This window comes from Manis pentadactyla, chromosome 9, assembly GCF_030020395.1.
Source record: "Manis pentadactyla isolate mManPen7 chromosome 9, mManPen7.hap1, whole genome shotgun sequence".
Taxonomy (NCBI): domain Eukaryota; kingdom Metazoa; phylum Chordata; class Mammalia; order Pholidota; family Manidae; genus Manis; species Manis pentadactyla.
Genome location: NC_080027.1, coordinates 76,178,380 through 76,197,750, shown reverse-complemented (window position 1 = coordinate 76,197,750; position 19,371 = coordinate 76,178,380). Strand labels below are relative to the sequence as shown.

General features: G+C 46.5%; 1 protein-coding gene across 3 annotated transcripts in view; it reads right to left on the bottom strand.

The window, feature by feature from the left end:
* The window catches only part of LDLRAD3 (low density lipoprotein receptor class A domain containing 3), a 244,904-nt gene that overhangs the window by 157,994 nt on the left and 67,539 nt on the right, over positions 1 to 19,371 (bottom strand). For 2 of the 3 annotated variants that reach the window (XM_036891669.2, XM_036891670.2), the window contains exon 2: positions 18,551 to 18,697. In XM_036891669.2, coding sequence (XP_036747564.1) covers positions 18,551 to 18,697 — 147 coding nt within the window. Of the gene's footprint in view, positions 1 to 18,523; positions 18,698 to 19,371 lie in introns of all 3 variants that reach the window. The other variant, XM_036891668.2, reaches the window with a different exon arrangement.

Below are 19,371 nucleotides of genomic sequence, written 5' to 3'. Positions count from 1 at the left end.
AGCTTAAATCCATTCCTGCATGTGTACATCCACATACTAGAAAATGCCCACTTTTTACAAGGAGAAAGACATGCTATTTTCAACAACAGACATCTGTAGTTCTAAGGAGGCGTGGAGATGATCAAGTCACTTTACAGACGGGAAAACTAAAGCTCAGAAAAGGCAGAATGCTTAGCCCCAGCAAGAGTTAGTTCTTTGCAGCAAAGTAAACTAACCAGGAGGACCACAGGCTGGTGTCTTGTACAGCGTTCCGGCTTCTCCTCCGCACACAGGCACCAAGGCTGTGCAGGCAATGGCTAAGCAGGGGAAGGCTGACCACGCTATCTACCTCTCCTCCTGGGCTGTGCTAAACACGGTCAGTGTCCCTCCAAGCCTGGAATTAAATGGAAAAGCTGATGAAGCTGCCAGGTGCCCTCTGTTCCCTAGCACGAAAGCCCCTCATTAGCCCTTGCCTTTCGTCTCTAAATCCAAGGGAAGTATCAGGACACAATGACTGAGCTGATAATAACGGGTGTCTACACAAAGGCTTAGAAAGAAAGGGAGACAGGGCTCTCCCAGAGGTCACATCCCTGGGGACCCAAAGAAAAAGGAGAGAGCCTGGAGAAATATTTACCATCAGAAGAATGATTAAATAACAAGAAGGAATTAGGATGGGGGAAGCAAAAAGGAGGGTATGAGGTCAGGCTGTTAAAGCAAACCAGTCAGGTGACCCCTTCAAAAGTCCTGACAGAGAGGCAGTGGGAAGAGAGAGAGAGAGAGAGAGAGAGAGAGAGAGAGAGAGTTATAGGCAGGAAGAATCCATCTGGCTTCCTCGTAAGAGAAAAACAGCTCTGAGAGAACAGCAATGTGAAAGACATACAAGAAGGCAGGCAGAAATTTTGACCCCTTGTGAAGAGTCCTTATTCTTTCATTGGTTCATTCAACAAGTATATACTGAACATCTTCCATGTGCCAGGAGTTGACACTGTTTGTGTGGGGATAACAGTAAACAAGATGTATGCAAAATCTTTCCTGGATATACAGAAGCTTCTAATGTCACCTGGAAGATGGTACCTATGATCTTTTCTATATCTGCTTGTTTACAAGTCAACAACAGACAAGGGCTATGTAAGCAGGGACAAGGGGTGTCTACCTAGCCCAAGGAAGAAGAGTAGGAAGACTTCTGGGCAGAGATGTGGTTATAGAGAGATCCCTGTCTTCATCCATCCACCCACCCATCAATCCACCTGTCCATCCACTCATCAGCCTATCCCCATCCATCCATCCATCTATCCATCTACCTATCCATCAGTCCATCCATCCATCCATCCTCATTCTTTTTCAGCAGTAGCTTCTGCTGGGGTTCTACAGTTCTATACTTCTATCAGCAAGGGAATCCTGTAAATAACCAGTATTTCTGGGAAGATGCCAGAGGGCAAGTTTCTACTTAGAAGGAAAGGAAGGCTCAGTAAACTAAAATCACATGCCCTAAGTTCCATACAAAGGTCAAAAACAAAACAGGGTCTGCTGTCCTACGCTGCTCAACCGTGGCACACCAGCCTACCCTAGAATTCACTCACAGAAGCACTATTTTGTTTTCTCAACTGTTTGTCTTATTTTGATCTTACTCTGATCCTCTGCAGTTATACCCAGGGTAAATACATACTGCTCCCATGCAATCTTCTTAAAGGCCAGCCTCAAATGGAAGACTTTAAGGAGGACTTCTGATCTGCAGGAGAAACAGCCTGGCAGAATTAGCAGATCAAGTGATGAAACAAATCTGTCTTTGTACTCCCACTGTCTGGAATGAAAACAAAATATTTTTGAAATGCAGAACATTGGGGGGAGCCTGGCACAAGAGTTGGAAGGCTAAATAGAGAGCACAGGGAAGTGTGTCTCACACCCATATTGTTTCCATAGTTGTTCACACTTGGCCAAGATTTGGTTTGTATCAGAGCACGATTACACAATCCAAGGTCTATGGTTCTTCTGAAATACACCCTGCAGAGCAAAGGGAAGAGTGTGGACTTGATGGACTGTAGGAGAACAACGTCCAGGGCCTTGTCTCTGGGCATGGCTGATTGCTAGCATTACAGTGACTGTTTTAAAGTGATAGCCACAATTCTTGAGGTGCTCATACAACATTTCCAGGCAGCTTCTCCAGTAACCATGAAAGGCCAGGCTCCTAATGGCACATGACCCACTGGCACCCCACTGGCAAGGTCAGCCACACTGGAGGGAGATCACCTAGAACAGCGTCGCCCAGAAACTGTCGGGAACCAAGAACAGGTAGGTCTGCTCTGCTATCTGAGCAACTGTCTTCTATGGTAGCAGAAAGATGATCCAAGCAGATGGTCCCCAGTCACTTCTGCTTTTTAGAGTAGGAGGGTCACTGGCCCCCACATTACTGGACTAAAGCACTTTGCATGTATTCTCAGACAGGCAGAAACTTACCCAGTCCCAGAGCCAGCAGTTCAGGAAGCTAGAACTTGAAATCACCATCCGCCTGAGTGGTTCTAAAAACAGGGAACTCATTAGCACATAAGGCACCCCACAGCTCCCACTAAAGAGCTCCAGAAAGCAGATCTGGGCTTGTTAGAAGAAATAAATTTTCAAGTATTCCCCACGTTATGATGGTTGGAAATGACCCTTGTTCAGAAAAAGGCTACTTATGGGCTGTCCTTGGAAGTGCAGATGTCAGGAAGAGACTAACAGGGGACTTCCTGGGGATATGGCCCAGGGGGTCTCAACTCTTTTTGTCTGTTTACTGCAGAATCCTCGGTGAAAATGAGGTCATATACAAAGCTCACTGAGTATTAAAAAGTAATAAAAGCAGCAGCTGCTTCACTTTTAGAGAGAAGGGTCCACATCCAAAACCCCCTTTGTCCCTCTGTGGCACTCCAATGAGCACAGTTGGAAACATTGTAGGGGTCTCACCCCTCACTGCAGAGACGAAGAATCAGGCCCCAAACCAGACAGCTGGATGCTGGCAAATCTCAGGCAAATCCCTATGATGACAGATACTTGAACCCCTTCACACATTAGCTTCTGTGACCTAGGAACCATTCTCTTTGCACTTTGTTTTTTAAATTACCTGATTACACATGGCATGTACATGAAGGTGACGATGCTATCAGCAATAATAGCTGATTCTTCTCAAGAGCTTAGAAACCGTCAAGCATTATCTAAATACTGAACAAGTATATGTACATTAAACTCTATGAGGTAGACAGACACTCTGTGATTATTTCCGTTTACAGATGAAGAAACTGAGGTACAAAGAGATTAAATAAGTTGTCCAGTATGCATAGCAACCAGGACGAACCCAGGCAGGCTTCAGCACGGACCACACACTTCCTCCCGTGCAAAAAATAAGTAGTGAAGAAAAAAAATTACCATCATCCCACCTCCCAGAGATACCCACTGCTAACAGGGATTTAATCTTCTTGGCACTACTTGTTGAGATTTCCAAAGGCAGGCTGCCTCTTGCTGAGAATTTCATTTCTGGCCCAGATAAAGTCATTTTTCTCATGGCAGTGCAGTGATAGCATGGGGAAGCCATGTGCTTGCTGTAGGAGACAATATGCATGAAGACACCTTGAAAGCAAAACCAGACACTGACCCTTAGCACATCTCCATTGCAATATTTAGTGCTCTCTGCTCAGATATTTTGCTTTGGAGGCCAGCACACCAGTTGGATGCTTCTTACCTTCCTGGGCTTCTTAGGAGGGATGCTCCATTCTTCCCTGATGTGAAAGAGGTGGCACTGCAAGATTTGTCCTAAATAGCTCCTCCTTCATCAAGACCATTAGTGTAACCAGAGGCCAGGTGCATCTCAAAATGTAGTGGGCACAAGACTCACGGGAGCTGCTTGTTGAGATGCAGACTCCATGCCCACTGCTGTATTTCAGCACATTCTGAATCATCCCCAAATCTACATTAGCAGATGAGTCCGGTGGCCCACCAAGCATGCGTTAGGAAACACTGGTTGGGGGCTGTGCCTACAAGCCAGAGAGCCCCAGGCAATGAACAACCTCGAGCTTCATTCAGTTGTTGTTCATAAAAAAACTCAAATAAAACTTACTTGTTGAAGGTTTTTCTTTTCATATTTTTGCTTTGGTTTTTGGCAACATTTATGTGGAGGCAGCTTCATCCTGAGCCATGGAGATAATACTGTGATACTCCTTCATTCATTCAGAAAATGTGTTAGGCATGTCATTTTGTTAAGTCTGATAACTGTCAGATGACAGCAGGCAGGCATTTAAGACCATTTTACCACAACTTTTGTGCAGGAGAATTTCAAGCATGTGATAATGACACAGACTATAACATTTGTTGAGTGTTTGCTGCACGAAAGGTATTGCTCTAAGACCTTTATAGGAGCCATTTAATCTTCATAACGCTGTGAAACGAAACTGTTCCTACCCCATTTTCTAGATGGGGCAAATGAGGTTTAAACAACTTGTCCAGGCCACACAGCGGGCAGAGCATGATCTGTCCCACTCAGAAGGCTCTTGACCTGGGCGCACAGCTAATGTCCTTCCCTTGATCTGCAAGGCCCCTCATGATTAGCCTCCACCACGTACTGCTCCTAACACCCCCTGAAAACCTCTCCTACCCTACCAGCCACAGGAATGACTCCAAGCAGCCTAAGTGCACACCCTGGCTCTGTCGCCCTCTGGGCTGTGGTAGGTGTGCTCTTTCTGCTCCAGTTCTTCCACTAGGTTATGAGTTTAACTCATCCTCACCCTTCCAGTCCCAGCTTAGACACTGGCCTTTTCCCAACACACTCCCTCCTGGATGCCCCCAGCTGACACCCTTGGGTGCCCCCCCCATGGGATCCCATCACACCCAGGACATGCCCCTTTCCCAGCATGGATCACACCCCATGGCCACTGCCTGTTTGCTGACTTATCTCCTTACCCACCAGGGCTCGTGATACAAATTTCCTCATTTATCATTCACCCCCAGGGCCAACAAATGTCAAGTGCACTGAAGGTATTCCCTAAATGTTTGTTAAATGAATTAATGAGGGTATCAACATAACTCCTCAGTGGCTGTGGGGGTCAGAAAAATGTACCACTCAGGTCTCGGGAGACAGGGAGCATGACTGACGACCCCAGCTATTGGCCCTCTGGACCCACTGCCGTTTTCAGGCCAAAGCCACCCTCCCATGGGCTGCTCTCTGCCACTGATTGGGCAGGGTGGGACAGGCCCATCCCTGCAAGACCCAGGACTCCTCCAATTGGCACCTCTGACTCCAGAATGTACCATGGGCCTAGCCAACCTGGTCGTGGACCCACACTGCAGTCCAAGGCTCCTCCTGCCCTCCTCCTCCTCCTCCTCCTCCTCCTTCCTTCTCCTCCCCAAATGCCAAACCTCCATCACGGCCCTCCCCGCCTCCCCAGTCTCCACCCCCGGTAAATCTCTCAGCCACCCAATCCTGTCTCAGTGTCTGTGTCTCAGCGTCTGCGTCTCAGCACACCTGAGTAGCGTGGGCAGAGCCTGAGTCCTAACTGCAGCCCCACGGCCTGTCCCCAAAGCCAGGGCAGCTGGAGGGCCTTCCTCAGTCCCCCTGAGAACTAACATCCTGGCATGCTGCTGAGAACAGGCTCATCGGAGAGGCGGGGAAAGGCAGGGTGCCTCACCTCCACTTCCACCTCAGGAGCTCAAAGGAGGTCCTGAGTGCGGCAGGGGTCGGGGAGCGGGTGGGCGCAGTGGCCAGGCCTCACATCAAAGCACAGGCACTGTCACGGCCGCAACCCAGAAACAGCCCGATGTGGGCAGATGACCTCTCTCCCTCGCCCCTTCCCAGCACCAGACTGGCCAGTGTCCTCAACTCCAGAGAACTGGGATAACCCTGGTTTGGCTTTTACTATCAGACAGCGAGTGGCACAGACCCAGCATGTTGTGCATCTAGACCATCTGCTGCCTGTCACCTGGCAGAGCCCCACTGGGCTTCCACCTGGGCCGCCCGCCTGCTGCCTGGGCACCGAGAGCAGTGTGACTATCTACTTGAGCATCCAGGGGCCAGGCCATGCCAGGGACTCAACAAGAAAGACCCAGTGACTGTGACACACAGCCCAGTAATGATGATGGGCTTGACAGGCTTGGGAACAAATGTATAGACATGGGCAGGCTCCTGCTACAGTTTCCTCTCTCACTGGCCAAAATGTTCAAAATGGCCAAGAGAAAAACATACATCTTGCTGAGTAACCACCATAAAATCACCGTGCCTGTGGGCTGCCCATCCTGCTTTCCAGGATGCTTGATGCTCTCAATGCAGCACTGAAAAGCCTCCCCTCCATAATCACCTGCTCCTTCCATTGTGTCTCACTCCTTCTCAAAGCACTTTCCCTTCACTCACTCAGTAGAAATCACAGGCTTCACTGCTAGATCCCCAAAGAACTGGAGAAGCAAACAACCCTTCCCAGCTGACAACAAGAGCAAGATGGTCTCCAGCCCCTGCATATTTAACCCCAGCGGGAATCAGATACACCGATTACCTGTCTCCACACAGTCATCCTCCCAAGATGAAGGGCATTGATGGTAAAAATAAACAACTCTGGTACATGCAAACCACACCTTGCCAAAGGAGGCAGAGAGTGCATTCTAACTTGGAATCGACCTGAAACTTCTCTTTCTGGACACAGAATACCTGCACGCAACCTGTTTGGCTCTTCCTTTCCACCCATGTATTCTAGGAACGTGACAGCCTGTTAGCCCCAAGACATGCCCTACATTTTATGGTACTCCTTGCAGGAACCTTAACAAAGGACATCATATTAATCATGTCTAAAGCTAAGAGTTCCTGAAATGCTTTTTCAAAAGGGATAACTTTTGACCTCAAAGATTCTCTATGCCCATCTTCTCCTACTCTAAACTGCCAAAAAACTAGCCTTCAGGCGTTATTAGCAAGAGAATCTCTCTGATCACATGCCTAAATTACACGAATGTGCTACATCCTCTTCTCTTAATTATTACTCCTATCTGTCTCTGAGTTTCTTAAAAAGCCATTAGGCAATTGCAAACTAGCTATATCTCAGACTAAAAGTGCAAGTCATCATAAAGAAAGAAAATGGAAAAGACTGCATAGTCATAGGCTAACTTGGGTCAGCAAAATTTGTCTGGATGTGCCAGGGGAAAAAAATTTCTTGATGTTCTGTGATTTTGCAGTCATTTAAATTTTAATAGCAATTATAGAGCCTGTTACCACAGACTACATCATGCAGTGACAGCTACGTCCTGGCAAACAGAGCGTGCCTGATGACAGGTGTCCAGGCGACCTGCCACACGCATTCCAACAACACAGGCATGTGAACTCTCGCAGCTCAGGGCTGCTTCATGTAGATTCTTACCTTGCAGTTGGGGAAGAGGCAGAACACTGGGCTGGGAATAACAGAGTTTCTAGATGTGGTGGGGAGGGCTAGCGAGATGGAGTGACGCTGATACTTGTGCAAAAGAGTTGATTTAAATGACAACTTTAAGATGACTCTATGCTACTAACTTCTCCGCTGGTGAAAGTATTGGCATGGAAATCGTAATTTCCAAGAAGCAGCAGCCATCACCTGGGAGGGACCAAAGAAACCAGAAGGGGCTTGCTGGGGCTCCTAGTAAACGCCATCAAGTCTTCTTGTCACCACCAGGTTGGGATCAAGCTGACATGAGCAAGGATGTGTGAAGGGAGCCTTAACTAAATAACAAAACAAAATTTTCTAGGACCTGGGCTCTTTGGTGACTTCAGAAATGGCATAGTTGCTCTCCTCCAGGAAGATACTAAATTGTGCAAATTCCTCCTAGGTTTTCTCTAGGCTCCAGGATGCCTTACATCAACTTCTCCCTCAGCCAGAGTCTGGCTCTCCTGTTCCAGCCCACGGGAGGCGGGCCAGGACCACGGTACACAGCACACTCCTCAAAGCTGGGTAGCATGGGGTCCCTCAGGGTGGTCTTCTGAAAATGGCTCGGGAAAAGCCAGATGCTCATTTTCACTAATGTGCTGCTGAACTGAACGTTCACAGCATTTTTTGAAATAGAACCCCGTCTGCCTTCCTTTGCTTAGGCAACCTGTCAGAACGCAGAATCCACAGAGCACTGTCTTAGGCCACCTTTGATGACTGTAGGAGCCCAAAGAGCCTGGGTCAATACCTCTCTGGCAACTGGGGAGCCTCTCCCTTTCAGAGAATAATGCCTCGCTGGGGAAGGGAGAAGACAGAAAAGATGATTTCATCAAGTGCCTGCTCTGCGCCAGGCATCAGCACATGCACATCGGATTCTCACACCCCCCTTTGCAGGCCTGGTCCCATTTCACAGGTGGAAAAAGTGGAGGCCCCAAGAAGGGAAGTGACTACAGAGGTACAGCTAGCACCTAAACAGGAAATGTGACTCCACACTGCTGACCAGACGACACTAACGTTTACGGAGCACTTACTATGTGCCAGCTGCTGACTAAAGGGTTTTCAAGGTTTCAGCTCATTTAATCCTCATACATATTCCATGGGATTTAAGGAAACTTGCCCAGGTTCCATAGCTCACATGTGACAGAGCCTGGATTCAATACAGTAGTAAGGCAGGTACTGTGAACCGGACCCCTCCCACTCTGTACCCTGCCTGCTGTCCTCAAGCACAGCATGCAGAGGAAAATGTACACACGTTTGTCTGTTTGGAAATGTCAGCACCTTCAGTTGAAACATCAAAGAAAATTAATTCCATTTCATTGAATCTAAGATGCCATCAATTGCAAAGCATGCCACTATTTTATGTACAGCTAAGGAAGAAAAAACTCTTTGTCAGTTCAACCAGAATACCATATTTTCTTATCCCATCAATTATAAAAGGCATCTCAACTTCAGAGATCTGAACGTGTAAAAAGATGCATGAACAAGATGGTGAAATGCATGACAGATGCAGAGTGGAAACACACTGCTCAGAGGGTAGGAAGTATCCTAATGCCAAATCTGATTTTTCAAGGAAATCTGATAATCCCAATTTTTATGTGCAAGTTCCTACTTTAGAAACATTGGCAATTAACTTGTGCTTTCAGTGTTCTTGCACAGGACAAATGAAACCTGACTACAGCCCAATCTGCCTGGGAGCCCTCCCAGCTTCCTCCCAGGTGGGCTGGAAGGCAGAGAGCTACAGGCATCAGTTTTGTTACAGCACATACCCCCACCTGCCCCCACAATCCCCATGGCTTTTAAAGGCACAGAACTAGAACCTTCATAGGCTGCCATAAGCACTGACTAGCACTGAGAATACTTTTTTCATCATGGACGTGGCCAAGACACAGGTGATAGAAGTGAGACTATATATAACTGATTTTAAAATATATGTATGTATTTTTTCTCATATAAAGCACTCTTCCAGGCTTTCAACCCACTCCTGTTCTGTTGACACACCTGGCCCTGTTCCACAACCATCATGCTATCAAGGGAGGGGTAAGAACATTAAATACCCCAAGCGTGTGCAGTGAGAACTCACCCATGCAGAGTGGAAACACACTGTGGTGGCTGCTGGCCAGTGAGCACTCTACCTTCTCAACATTCACCCAGGGCAGCAGGTTGCGTTCTGGAACTGGTGAATGCAACCTTATTTGGAAATAAGGGTCTTTGCTTCTATAATCAAGTTAAGACAAAGTCTTGCTGGATTAAGGTGGACCCTAATCCAAGAAGGAAATTGGACTCAGAGGCAAGGAGAATGCCACGTTCTCCCTGGGCAGGGAGAGAGGTGTTGCATGTATAAGCCAAGGAGCCAAGGAAGGTCCCTCCCATAGTCTTCAAAGAGAGACGGCCTTGCCGACACCTTGATTTTACACGTCTAGATTCCAGGACTGTGAGAGAATACTTGTCCTTTGTTTTAAGCCATCCGGTGTGCGGTATTTTGTTAACAGCTGCCCCAGCTCCCCCCCGGAATCTAATACCCCCAGAGAGTTTCAGAGCACTTTGTATTTCTTCTCCTGGTGTAAAATTGCCCACATCTTCAAACAGCTTACCAGGGCCCTTTTAGAAAAGTTAGCATTAGGCCAAATTCATGTTAGGTCTAGTGCAGCCTGACAGGCTGGAAACATCTATGAAAGTTGCCAAGTGACTACCTAGGAACTGATGCTGTGATCCCAACATTGGACTGAAAGTCTTCCCTCAACATCAGCACAGGGACAAAGAGCACATCTGGAGAGGAGAGGGGATCTGTAAGACCATGACCTCTTCAAGTTCTAGGCCTGAAACCTTGGAGGGGCCCAGGGAGCAGTGCAGTTTCAGGCCAGCGTGGTGACATCAGAGGCCGAAGAAGATTGTGCAAGTGATGACACAGAACACCACCATCAAAGGCCACTTTGGCGCTTAACTGTGTGTGGGGCTCCCGCGGAGCTGGGAACAGGCCAAAGGGGGCCAGTCTGGCAGGTGGAGGCCAAATGCAGGCCCATTCAGACAGAGGTCCCCCGGCCAGCCCCAACTGAATGCAGGACAGCTACTTCCAAACTTCCCTCCCTGCAACCTGAAGGGCCTGCCTGGCTCATCTCCGGCCCTCAAACACCTATTACCTTCCCTTTTGCACCGGCTTCAGGGTCTGGCTGGTTCCCTGGAGCTCTAAGCTAAAGAGAATTTCATAAGAGCCCATGATGGTATACTCAAGACTCTCTCAAGTGCAAAGAAGATATTGACCCAGCAAAGGAGGTGTTTCTATGGCTTAGGCTCTCAAAGTGAGAGCAGGAGGAGGGAGACCGCGGTTCTGGGGAAGGTGGGCAAGGGGTGGGCTGGAGCAGCAATGGCTAGCAATGCGTGGGCCAGGAATGTCATCACAGACTTGGGTTTGAGAATGATGTCTCTTATAGAGGGAATGAAGTCAGTTAGCACTTACTAAATGCTTAACTCATGCCAGGTGCCCAGCCCCGAGCCTCACACACATTTAAGTTCATTTAAGACGTACAACAACGCTCTGCAGTCGGTAGAGCCGACGTCACCCGATCTGCACAAGGAAACGGTGCCTACTGTCTGAGGTCAGCTCATTTCTCACTGGCTGAGAGTCTGGATGCACTGCCTATCAAATCTTTTAAATATTACTCCTGGAGTAGGTGCTGTTATTATCCCCATTTTAGATGAGGAAATCGGTGAAGAGCAAGGTAAAGTGCCCAGAGCCTCAGAGGTCATAAAGGGAGGCTGGCCCCAAAGCTCCTGTTCTTAAAACAGGATTTATGGTCTCACATTTCAGATGAAAGAAATTAAGTGAAGTGGGAGGCATGCCCAAAATTACCTGAGATGTTTAGAAACAAGTACACGAACAAACAAAATTACTGCATTAGAAAAGTGGCAACATGAGCACGCACAGGTAGATTGTTTCAGTACCATGAGGGCTAAGGAGGACCACGAGCTTTCACTCTGAAGTGTCTAATGGACAGAGTGTTAAACTGCAATGATGTTCTCCAGACCCTCGTATGTGCCAGTTTTGTTTTCTGAAGCTCAACTGCTTTAGAAGGGTTTTGAAATCCAGCACTTAACAACGGCTTGCCAGATCTAAAACCTGGAGAAAAAGGGACCTCTCAATCACATGACGGGGCAGTGTGCCAGCAGAAACAGAGGGTGTGACTCCCGGAGAGGACCAGAGGCACGGCAGGGGGTGCAGGGAGGTTAATAAGAGGCGGCCCACATCTGTGGGCTGAGCAGCCCCACAGAAGCCCAAATGGCTTTAATTGTCCCTGGGAAGTAAGTGCATTCAATTCCTAGGGCAGCCATAACAAAATGCCATAAACTGAGTGGCTTTAAGCAACAGAAATTTATTCTCTCACATTTCTGAAGGGCAGAAGTCCATGGTCAAGGTGTCAGCAGATTCTGGGTAGGATCTTTCCCTGCCTCTTTGCAGCTTCTGGTGGCAGCTGTCAGTTCTGGGGGTTCCTTGGCCTGTAGCTGCATCACTCTAATCTCTGCCTCTGCCTCTGCCTCTGCTGTCGCATGGCCTGCCTGCATACTGTCCTCACACTGTCTTCTTACAATGACTCCAGTCCCATTGGGCTGAGGGCCCCAGCCTATTCTAGTATGACGTTACCTTAACTAATTATGGCCCCAACAATCCTAACCACAAATAGCTCACATTCTGAGGGACTGGGAGTAGAACTTCAACATGTCTTTTTTGGGGGACACAATTCAACTAGTAACAATGAGATTCTTGCTTTCAAATTATTAAAGAAAAAAAAAAAAGAAGCAGGATATCTGTGCATGCCATCCTGTTACATGGCCATGGGACACCTGCCATTCATTATGTAACAATTTTTTAAAAACGAGTGAGATGGTAAGATGGCTGGGTTAGTTGCTAGAGCTGTTAAAACAAAGTGCCACAACAGGGTGGCTTCAACAACAGAAACTAACTGTCTCACTGTCCCAAAGGCCAGACCTCCAAAATCAGAGAGTTAACAGGGTTGGCCCCATCTGAGGCCTGTAAGGAAGGATCCTTTCCAGGCCTCGGTCCTTGGCTTGTAAATGACTGCCTTTTAAGTCTTCACACCACCTCCCTTCCACATGTATCTCTGCTTCCAAATTTCCCCCTTCAATAAGGACACAGTTGTATTAGACTAAGGTCCACTCATTTTAACATGACTACCTTTATAAAGACCCTGTCTCTAAATAAGGTCACATTCCGAGCTATTGGGGATTAGGACTTCACCATCCTAATCTTGGCTGGTGGGATACACACATACACAAATTCAGCGCATGATAATGGTGTTGTGACAATTTTGCTCTATACACAGTGAAAGGGAAGACTAAATCCCCTGTAGCTGCATCCCCCAATTCATCAGCAGGCTGCCTCCCCAGACCACAGCAGTTGGCTGTCACTGTCCCCTGCTCTGACAAAAGGCAGAGCAGCTGAAGAGAGGAAAAAGCAAGCTGTATCCACCTTGCGGAAACTCCCCGATTTCCTCGGCAATCTGCATGGGAGCTGAGCATTAAGTGCTCTGGTGAAATAGCTGAATTACTGCTAAAGTTTGGTAAGGATAATAGCTCAAAATCCAGTTTTTCCCCTCACCTTTGCTTGGCCTATAGAGGCAGGTTTAAAAGAAAACATTATGTGTGGCGCCACCTAGGGGCAGAAGGTGAAAACGACAGCAAAAAGGAAAGGAAGAGTTTCTGCCCCTGCTTTCCTCCCCTTTTTATATTTCTTGGTGATCAATAGTTCAAACCTATCCTCTCATCTCTATCTTACGGATTTACGCCATCACACAGTAGCAATTAAAAGTCATGCTCCAGAAGTGGTTGGGAACAGTAAAAGCAAAGAAAATTCAAATTCCATTTTGCACCCTTTCTCATCTCTGGACTTCGAACTTCATCAAAATTTTGTCATTTGACAAGATCCTTGAATTTATCCTCGTCTCCTCTGCACCCCTGCAACTTCCTCCCACACAGAAACAGAAAGGGCCTGAGACTTTAAAGCTCTGTATGCATCTAGTCAAAGATACTGATCAACGCAGCTTTTCAAAGACAATGAGCCACCTTGTGACAAACCTTGGACCTCAAATCTCCAAGATCTCTCCCCCCTTTGGTTAGGACACAGAGCTAAAATTCGACACAGAGCTGGAAGGAGATCTTAGTGCTCTTGAGATCAGGTCACATGAGGGTTCTGGAAATCTGGATTGCGGCTTTATGATTACAGCGAGTGGCAGTAATTAAAGTATAGTCTCTTCTTTCAGAGACTCACAAGGACTAACAGCCATTTCATAAATCATTTACACAGGACATTATTATCGACATTTGTAAAGTTTTTTAGAAAGCAGGTTAGCAGTGATAACATACAGCATGATCCCACTCAGGAGAGTAACACAGATCCATATAGAGAAAGACTGCAGGACCTCACTGGTGGTCTCTGATGGAGGAAGGCTGTGAGGACTTTTTCTCTGGGACAACAGGTAAACTACGCATAATCTTTCTGTGGCTCAGTTTCCTCATCTGGAAATAACAACAGTGCCTTCCACAAAAGGCTTCTGATAATCAAATGAGTTAATATAATGTAAAGTGCCTGGCACAGTGCAGCCCAGAGGAAGCTCCAGTAAATGCACAAAATTATTCTTATAATCAGAGCTTTCACAGAGCATCCACATTTTTCTAAAACTTATCTCCTTTCCTTCTATTACCAAAACAAAAAGCTACTTGGATAAAACGATCACTTAGGGCATTCCACTAGTTAAGAACAGAAATACACCCAAGCTATCCTAAAATGAGCCTCTTCTCTCAAAACTCTAAGGAGGAAGTTCTCCAGATTCATGAAGTGGAAAATTATATGACTCAGCCCAGTTGGAAATTTATTCTAGTCCACTGATAGATAATTCACCAAGTCAGAAATACAACTAGTAAACAGGGGTATGAGAACATACTCGACCTCTTTAGATGATAAAAATTTGAAAATTAAAATATATAACCGTTTTCTACTATTAAATCAACCAGAAAAAAACTTTCAGGATTTTACCCAATACTGCCAAAACTAAAATAAAGCCACATGTGAATTCTCACATGTTGCCAGTGACAAAACAAGCTGGCACAACCTTTAGCAAAACCAGTGGGTATCTGTTTCAAGGACCAGACAAGGTGCTTGTCCTTCAACCTAGTCATTTCATTTCTGAGAATCTAGCCTAAGAAAATTTCTCAAAACAAGGGGAAAGACATATACATGTTCACAAAAGTGAACACTATTTCTAACAGCAAAAAACTGGAAACAACATAAATATCAAATAATGAGTAAAGAAACTACATTATACCAAGTGATTTATCAAAGCATTAAAACTGATAAAGAGAAAAAAAAACAAAGAATAATGTTCAGATGTTGAAATGTTATTACCTGGAAAAAAGATCAAAATATAAAATGGTGTACCCATGGTGATTACAACTTGGAAAAGCCTGAATAAAAATTTTTAAGATGCTAACAGTGAGTCTATCAGAATTCAGACTCTACATGCGATTCCATTGTTTTCCTCCTTCCCATTCCTGCAATTTTCACAATACGTGATTTTTAGTACCTTTATGATAAAAAAGTTTCTTCCTGTCTTATGAAAATTTTTCCTCTACTGTGGATACAGAATAGCACTCATTGCCATGCATCCTACCACCACACACCTCTCCTGGCTCTTCCTTCACCTTTGGAAGTGGCAAGAATTCTCTTTCTTAAGCACATTATCTTCTAAATGCCAAAGCTATTTCCTAGGACACTTGAGGCAATCACCTCTTTCCAGGTGAGAATATAAGCCACCTTTACTCTCTTCCCTGTAAGTGCCACACTGTTCCAAAGAATCAGAGAAAAGACTCTGCAACTTCTGAGTAAGATACAAAAGGAGGTGGCACAGAGTCTAAATTGGCTACTCTCAGGATGCCCTTGAAAAGATGGCCCAGTTGGTACGTTGCAGAGCTCAGCCCAGCCATCCTGACCTTAGCAGAAACCATAGTGAATTTCTGTCCTCTGGGTATGGATAAGCCTCTTAACTTATCCTAAATATTTCAATCAGCACAAGTAAAAAAGCACAGAGACTTAAACACCCAACTATGGGGAATGCTTAGATTATAGTGCATTTACTTGATGTAATAATAGGCAACCTCATCAAACAACAATTATGAATGCTGAATATGGTAATGCGCCAAAGGGCCTCTAGCAGGACGTAGAACTCTATCACACGTCCTTATGACAGGGGCCATATTAAAACAGTTTGCGCAAACTGACCAAGAACAGATAATGTTTACAAGTCACCTACTATACCCCAGGCATCACGCTGTGTGCTTAACGTGCATTAGAACTTCGCAACAATGCTTATTAGAAGCCTTACTATTCTCATTTTAGAGGGTAGGAAATTGAGGCAGTAAGAGATTAAGGAATTCTCATTGAATCCTCCCAATGGCTACAGTTTAGAACATTGTGGTAACTCTCCTAAGATCACATAGCATGGAGGGAAAGGGGTGAAGGAAGGTCAGGAATTTGAACACAGTCATTCTCTGGTGCTCATACCCTCAACTCCTAGACTGGAAGAGAATATGTAACAAATTTGAAATGCAAGTATAAGTTATTTTAGAAAAAGAACTTCTTTTCCTTCCCTCTATTGTCTACGCATTCCAGTGTTCTTCTGTTTATACAATTTAAAGACAAAAAAAAATGGCAACAAAGCGTAGTTATTTTTTGATGCATGTGCTTGTGTGTATATAGTTTTTTTAAATTATGTTTTGATCAAAAGTTTAAACAAATGCCAATTAAGTCTCTACTGTATTTGGGGGTTAAGGATAGGAAATGAGGAGAAAAAAATGACTGAGAATGGCCAAGAAGAGCCTGCTCCAAACCAAACTAACATACACAGCGCCAGGCGGTTATATGCAATAACTTCTACTTGCATTTCAAAATTGTTACATATTCTCTTCCAGTCTAGGAGTTGAGGGTATGAGCACCAGAGAATGACTGTGTTCAAATTCCTGACCTTCCTTCACCCCTTTCCCTCCATGCTATGTGATCTTAGGAGAGTCACCACAATGTTTTAAACTGTAGCCATTGGGAGGATTCAATGAGAATTCCTTAATCTCTTACTGCCTCAATTTCCTACCCTCTAAAATGAGAATAGTAAGGCTTCTAATAAGCATTGTTGCGAAGTTCTAATGCACGTTAAGCACACAGCGTGATGCCTGGGGTATAGTAGGTGACTTGTAAACATTATCTGTTCTTGGTCAATTTATGCAAACTGTTTAATATGGCCCCTGTCATAAGGACGTGTGATAGAGTTCTACGTCCTGCTAGAGGCCCTTTGGCGCATTACCATATTCAGCAGCCGCCCACACCATCTCTTTTTTTTACCTTCTTTCCACTATCTCTCTAGTCTGAGCATGAATTCTGAAATCTTGGAACTGGATTGACAGAGGACACAGAATGTCACAGAATGCCCTCATGTTACACGGCTGCTACTGACAAAGCTGGGAATAAAACTTTGGTCTCAACTCCCAATCCTGCACTCTTTCATGAACTTATCACTCAGCCAGCTGAAGATAAGCTGCATTTACTGGAGTTCAAATACACACCATATTCCAAAAATATCACTCCATATATTCATACAGTGTTTAATTATGCTCAAAACTGGGCATATTATAGAGTTTGCACATACAGTATCATTTGTAACCCAAACACAAGTGTTAAATTTCTAGCAATTTTGAAGCCATGCTAGAAACAGAAAAAACTGAAATAGACCAAATACTTTCTCAAAAAATTCTGCAAAAATACAAAGGCATTATGTATACTGGTCTATTCAGAAGAAATTCACATGCAACAAACAAATTAAATATTCCCCACAAAAAATCTTATTCCTAATCCACACCCCCCTCTCCCAAAACCTCTCTAAGAATTGGGGCAGGCAAACAGGGATATTGCATCCCTTGGACAGGTAAGAGGCCAGCTTCACAGTGGGCGGCTTGCCCATGGAGCACATCACGAGGGAGGGGTGGCTGGCTCTGGAGCTGGGCTCCAAACCCAGGGCTCCTTCCTGTGCGTCAACAGACTGGGCCTCAAATCTTGGTAACGGCTATGTTAAAAGTTCAAATTATCATTCTATCCTCAGCCACTTCCTCAGCTGGCTTCCAGAGAGAGAGCAGACTCAGAGCCAGAACACACAGTTCTCCTGTCAGAGAGGCCCTGTGGCCGGGTGCCCAAAGGCCACAAAGAGCCAAGAACCATTGTCCAGTTGTGTGGTCCCAAGGCCGTCATCCTTTGGCAGGCCTGGCCGCAGCCCACCACAGGTGTACTTCCCTCCTGCCAGGGTGAGGCGGCCAAGTTCACTCAGCCATGCCAAACTCTGGTGAGGGAACAGAATGCGCCCTTATGGGGCAGGGGGCACAATCATTTGGTGCCCCGGATGCCCCTCCTTTCATATGCCTCCTTTCTCACAGATTATCTCCAACCCACATCTCATACCTGCTCTAGGGGCATGAAGAAGGAGGTGTGCTGGGGAAGATCAGAAGGAACCCCCAAGCGCCATGTCCCTGGTGGTGCCCAGTCATACCGGCAGACAAAGGGCATAAGGAAGCAGATTACTACCTAGTCAGTCCCAAATGCCTGCTAGATACTTGACAGAATGCTACCCCTTATTTAGTCAGCAAAAACACTCCACAGTGTATGAGATGGGAAAGACCAGCCTAGGCCTCGAGTCAGGCAGCTCTGGGTTCAAATCCAGCCCTGCTGCTTGCTGCCTGGGAGACTCTGAAGCTATATGACCTCTGGGAGGCTCAGATCCCTCGTATGTAAAGTGAGACAATAACAGTGCCCCATGATGGGGGTGGGGGCGTAGATTCTGGTGGAAGGGTCCTTTGCTCCCCCAAAGCTGAGTCTCCATCCCCACCAAGACCCCTGTTTCTACTCAGACCATGCTGCCCTGAGACAGCTGGCTTCCAGAGAGACAGCAGATTCAGAGCCAGAACACACAGTTCTCCTGTGTGCGCAGACCATGCTGCCCTGAGACAGCTACCGAGTGGAGAGAAACCCACCAGCCTGCAGCAAGCAGGGTACAGGCTCTGAGCCACCTCAGGACCTGCCAGCCCTGGATTTCCCCCACCACCTCCCCAGCAGAGCGCTGGCCACTCACGGCATTCCTTCTCGTCGCTCTTGTCGAAGCAGTCAGGCAGCCCGTCGCACTGCCAGGCACCGGGGATGCACCGCCCGTTGCTGCACATGAAGTTGCCTGGGATGTTGCACTCGTGGGTGAAGTTGTTCCCAGGCAGCAGCTGGCTCTCTGTCAGAGAGAGGGACAGGGAGATGAGCAGCGCGGCAAGGGTGATAAGGACCTGAGCCCCCACACTGGATGGGCTCTTGTTTGGCATGGGTTATGCGTGGGAGACTTCTGGAAGGTGACCAGGTGACTTCACCTCTCGGGGCCTCAACTTCCTCATCGGTGAAATGAGCTGGGAGTCTGCCCCAAACCCCACTGCCCTGCCCTGGGATTCTGAGAGGACTAAATGGAGAGGTACGGGAAAGCCTCTGGCAGGCACTTTGGCACACAACTGCTGCTCACTGACTGTTCTTCTTTCTCACCAAAAAGCTCAGCTACAAAACCCAAACATTCTTTTCCGGCCATCAGCAGGGGCTAAAAATGAAGGTCACAACACACTGGACTCCCATGCCTCCATCCAGCCTCATGCCCTGTGCACATGCAATCACATAACCGTGAACTTGGGCCAGGTCAGCAGGAAAACTGGGAGATAATTTCACTTTGGGAAATAACAAAATCAACCTGTCTGAGGTCACATGAGGAGGAAAGGTCAAACTGAAATTTAAAACTCAGGCCTTCTAACTCCCAAAAGTGTGCCAAGGCTGCTGATTGCTTGCCAAGAATTCCTTAGAGGTACAGAACTAGTCCCCTGGTTTAGATTCAGCTCCACTGAGCAGAGTCACGATAGGCCAAGGCCC